The 5,006-nt window shown below is 43.3% G+C and overlaps 1 protein-coding gene across 1 annotated transcript in view; it reads right to left on the bottom strand.

The window, feature by feature from the left end:
- Positions 1–5,006, bottom strand: part of MKLN1 (muskelin 1) — an 80,024-nt gene that overhangs the window by 56,884 nt on the left and 18,134 nt on the right. Inside the window, exon 4 of the mRNA XM_015823619.2 lies at positions 3,030–3,118. Coding sequence (XP_015679105.2) covers positions 3,030–3,118 — 89 coding nt within the window. The remainder of the gene's footprint in view (positions 1–3,029; positions 3,119–5,006) is intronic.

Consider the following 5,006-nt stretch of genomic DNA (forward strand, 5'->3'; position numbering starts at 1 on the left):
TCCAGGCTCCTAGCTGAACAGACAGGGCCACCCAAGGATCGGGATGCAAAACGAATCAGATGCCTGTTGTTTTATTAAACAAATCCGAATCTCCCCCAACCCAGAGACAACTGCCTAGCTTGCATCACAACTGTTGCCAACACAGAGCTTCATTGCCATGATGCTTTCCCTTTAAGACCCCCTAGAAGGGTTAAAACTGTGTGGCTTCCTTGAGACGGTTGCGTAACTGGAGTTATCTACTGATGTTGATCTTTAGCGTAGTTACCGTGTTCCTCTAATCCAGGGGTAGGCAACTTTGGCTCTTTTGTGATTCGTGGACTTCAACTCCCAGAATTCCTGAGCCAGCCGTGCTGAGGGGAAAGGGAGAGGTTTCCATGCTGAGCCATGCTGGCTCAGGAATTCTGGGAGTTGAAGTCCACGAGTCATAAAAGAGCCAAGGTTGCCTACCCCTGGTCTAGGCCTAGGCCGCTTTATGACTCGTGGACTTCAATTCCCAGAATTCCTGAGCCAGCCATGCTGAGGGGAAAGGGAGAGGTTTCCAAGCTGAGCCATGCTGGCTCAGGAATTCTGGGAGTTGAAGTCCACAAGTCTTTAAAGTTGCCAAGGTTGAGGACCCTGGTGTAGGAGGCTCAATGCTTAGAACAGGAGGACTTAGGACAGGGGTAGGCAACCTTGGCCCCTTCATGACTAGTGGACTTCAACTCCCAGAATTCCTGAGCCAGCATGAGGGAACTATGGCCCCCTCATGACTGGTGGACTTCAACTCCCAGAATTCCTGAGCCAGCCATGCTGAGGGGAAAGGGAGAGGTTTCCAAGCTGAGCCATGCTGGCTCAGGAATTCTGGGAGTTGAAGTCCACGAGTCATAAAAGAGCCAAGGTTCCCCATCCCTGGTGTAGGCCTTACTTTTGGGAAAACACGGTAGCTTTGAAGAAACCCACTCATCTGAAAGCTGCCAAGCGTAGAAGGCCGTGGCAGAACCTGGGGGTGGAGTTAAAAGAGGGATCAGCCTAGAATCCATACGTAGCCACAAACAGAGTCCGACCGCCTTTATCTAGTGCCAAAATAGAGCTAACCAATTAGCTGAGAGAATTCCTGTGCGTAGGCACCGAGTAGCAATCAATCAGTTTAAGTGCGCCTTCATGTGTGGTGGACCTGATCTTTCGCTACCGATACCGAGGTTGAGAAACAAGTGAGCAAGGATCAGAGACGGAAACACTAACAAAGCGCCGTGTTGAATCCAACGGATATTCCCCCTTTCTGCATACGTTATGCCTTCAAGGTGCCATGCCACCCTCATGCCACAAACAAAATGCTGAAGAGGACAATCACGTCGACACAATTAAAATCAACGAAGCGTTCAAACATTTGGTGGAAGAAATGCAATTTTAGCATTTTCCTAGAGGCCGGGAGCTGCCTCCTTGTGTTAAACACCCGAGTTTCTGCTGATCCTAAGTTTCTTAAATACTTAAAAATATTTATCTCTCCATTTTCAGTTGTCGGTGGCTGTTTAGAAAGTGGTTTTTTTTTTTAAAAAAAACAAAACACTAAAGGGAGAACTAGAACTCACAGTTTCCTAGTGAATGGCCCAAAGTCACCCAGATGGCTTTCATGTCTTAAGACAGGACTAGAACTCACCATCTCCTGGGGATTGGCCCAAAGTCACCCAGATAACATTTGTGACTATGGTAGGACTACAACCCACGGTCCTCTTGGGATTGGCTCAAAGTCATTCATCCAACTTTCATGTCTAAGATGGGACTATATAACCCACCATCTCCTGGTGGCTGGCCCAAAGTCACCCAGCCGGTTTTCATGCCTAAAGTGGGACTAGAACTTGCCATCTCCTGGTTTTTAGGACAGCACCTTAACCACTACACCTAATTGTCCCTCCATATGGCGCTAGTTTGTCAAGGGACACGAGGCAGCGCAAACTTCACTCCTATCGCTCCTTTTTATGCTGGATGCCACTAACAATCAGAATCATCACGAAATCCCTATGCTGACATAATCCGCAAGACACTCCCAGTCCAAATGGCCCCACAGCAATCTGTCAAGCCGGAAAGGGACCGAGTTCTAAAAACTGCAGGAAGCACAACAATAGGACAAGCAAGAGCGGTGTTTCTCAACCCTCGTGGCTTTAGGATGGGTGGACTTCAACGCCCAGCGTTCCCCCAACTAGCTTTGAAGAAACCACTCATCTTAAAGCTGCCAAGCGTAGAAGGATGTGGCAGAACCTGGGAGTGGAGTTAAGAGAGGGATCAGCCTAGCATCCCTACATAGCCACAAACAGAGTCCGACCGCCTTTATCTAGTGCCAAAATAGCGCTAACCAATTAGTTGAGAGAATTCCTATGCACAGGCACGAGTAACAATCAATCAGCTTAACTGCGCCTTCACGGGCGGGCCTGATCTTTCACTAGTGGACAATCCCTTAAATATGAGCCAGCCGTGTGCTGCAGCTGCCAAAAAAGCCAACACAGTGCTAGGCTGCATTAACAGAGGGATAGAATCAAGATCACGTGAAGCGTTAATACCACTTTACAAGGCCTTGGTAAGGCCACAGTCTTGGAATACTGCATCCAGTTTTGGTCACCACGATGTAAAAAAGATGTTGAGACTCTAGAAAGAGTGCAGAGAAGAACAACAAAGATGATTAGGGGACTGGAGGCTAAAACATATAAGGAACGGTTGCTGGAATTGGGTATGTCTAGTTTAATGAAGAGAAGGACGAGGGGGGACATGATAGCAGTCTTCCAGTATCTCAGGGGCTGCCCCAAAGAAGAGGGAGTCAAGCTATTCTCCAAAGCGCCCGAAAGCAGGACAAGAAGCAACGGATGGAAACTAATCAAGGAGAGAAACAACCTAGAACTAAGGAGAAACTTCCTGACAGTTAGAACAATTAACCAGTGGAACAACCTGCGTCCAGAAGCGATGAATGCTCCAACTACTGATTCCAAGTTTGAAAAACAATGAGCAAATAGTCAGAGATGGAAACACTAAAAAAAGCAAGAGAACAATTACACATTTACCTATCTTAATAAATCGACAAGGGAACATCTGCTCATCGATTTTATGCTTCAGAGTAAATGTTTCTTTGTTATAGTCATTCTTTAAGCCGCTGTAAAGGAAAAAAAAAATCAGATTATTCAAAGTGAAGTGAATTAGTAGACAGGCTTTATATATGATAAGCTGGCATCTATAAAAGGCCATTAGGGGCCAGAAGCCCATCACCGATAATGCTGACTAGGCAACTTTCTTTTCTGCTCATCGTTTTCCTACATTTAAGTTAGAAAGTTGAACAGCTTGGAGAGTCAATATATCAAAAAGTCAATCGGGATGCTGAAGTTTTAATTTGAACGTGGATCCATCAAAATTAGTCCGGAAGCACTGTTTTTTAATCTCTATTTAAAATAATTCTACAGTACTTTGAAAATGCCAAACAGAACCTAAAGGTAATGGAAATATTTGTTATTTCTTATGTTTCTTTACTCTTGCTCTCCTTTCTTTTTCTTTTCATCGTTTTATCTATTTCTTAAGAAATGTAAAAGTGTGAGATGGCTTATACAGAAACAATAAGAGTTAAATTTGTAAATGTAAAATGTAATTAATTTTTGAGAAAATCTTCACCAGTAAGAATATCTAGAATTTGGTGGGACAAATTAACTAAAATAAGGATTGTAACAGGATCTATGATAAGGCAACCAGAATGACTGAATAGAAAAGAAATATTATACTGATATGATTATTATTTTTAGGAATATTGGGACAAAAATTATATATTCAATTGTTATTTATCAAAACAATAAGAACTGTATGAATTCAATGTTTGCAAAAGAAGATATTTTGGGGAAAGAGGAAATCAACTAAAATTATTATGTGGGATATGGATTATAGCAATTAATTGTTAATGATTGTTTTACAAATGTGACCCAGACAACACACTGTTCACCAATTATTAAGTGATTTTTGTTTTTTAAAAAAATTCAATAAAAGAAATATTTTGGTTCTCTTATGCAAAATCCCATCATCGACTTTGGGATTTTCCCAAAGCCGAAACAGCAAAAATCTCGGTTTACGGTCCCTGCTATTTATAACGGTACAGGTAGTCCTTAACTAACAAACACAACAGAAACTCAAAATTTCCAGTGCTGAACCAGACAGTTAAGTGAGTTTTGCCCCCGTTTTATGATCATTCTTGCCACAGTTCTTAAGTGAATCACTGCAGTTGTTGTGTTAGTAACGTGGTTCTTAAATGAATCTTGGCTTCTCCACTGACTTTGCTTGTCAGAAGGTTGCCAAAAGGGGGTAAGGTGACCTTGGGACACGGCATCCGTCATAAATACGAGTCAGTTGCCAAGTGTTTGAATTTTGTTCACATGACCACAGGGAGGCTACAACGGTCCTAGGTCACTTTTTTCAGTGCCGTTTTAACTTCGGACCGTCACTAAAGGAAAGGTTGTTTATCAAAGACTATCTGTATTAGTTTCACTAGGGCAGGGGTAGGCAACCTCGGCTCTTTTATGACTCATGGACTTCAACTCCCAGAATTCCTGAGCCAGCCATGCTGAGGGGAAAGGGAGAGGTTTCCAAGCTGAGCCATGCTGGCTCAGGAATTCTGGGAGTTGAAGTCCCCAAGCCATGAAGGGGCCATAGTTCCCCCATTCTGGCTCAGGAATTCTGGGAGTTGAAGTTCACGAGTCATAAAAGAGCCAAGGTTGCCTACTCCTGTCCTAAGTCCTCCTGTTCCCCCTGTCCTAAGTCCTCCTGTGACCCTCCTAGGCCAGAGGTAGGCAACCTCGGCTCTTTTATTTCATTTCATTTCATTTCATTTTATTCAATTTGTATCCCGCCCTTCTCCCGAAGGACTCAGGGCGGCTCACAACATTTTTTTAAAAAACAAAGACAAACCCACACACCCCACCGAATAAAACCAAATTAAAACCAATATTTTAGTGTTGTGGTAATTAAAATTTCTAAGAAACCCAATTTAAAAATCCTCCCTAGGC

The sequence above is a fragment of the Protobothrops mucrosquamatus genome, unplaced genomic scaffold (genome assembly GCF_001527695.2).
Source record: "Protobothrops mucrosquamatus isolate PMUCROS unplaced genomic scaffold, P.Mucros_1.0 scaffold1930, whole genome shotgun sequence".
Taxonomy (NCBI): Eukaryota; Metazoa; Chordata; class Lepidosauria; order Squamata; family Viperidae; genus Protobothrops; species Protobothrops mucrosquamatus.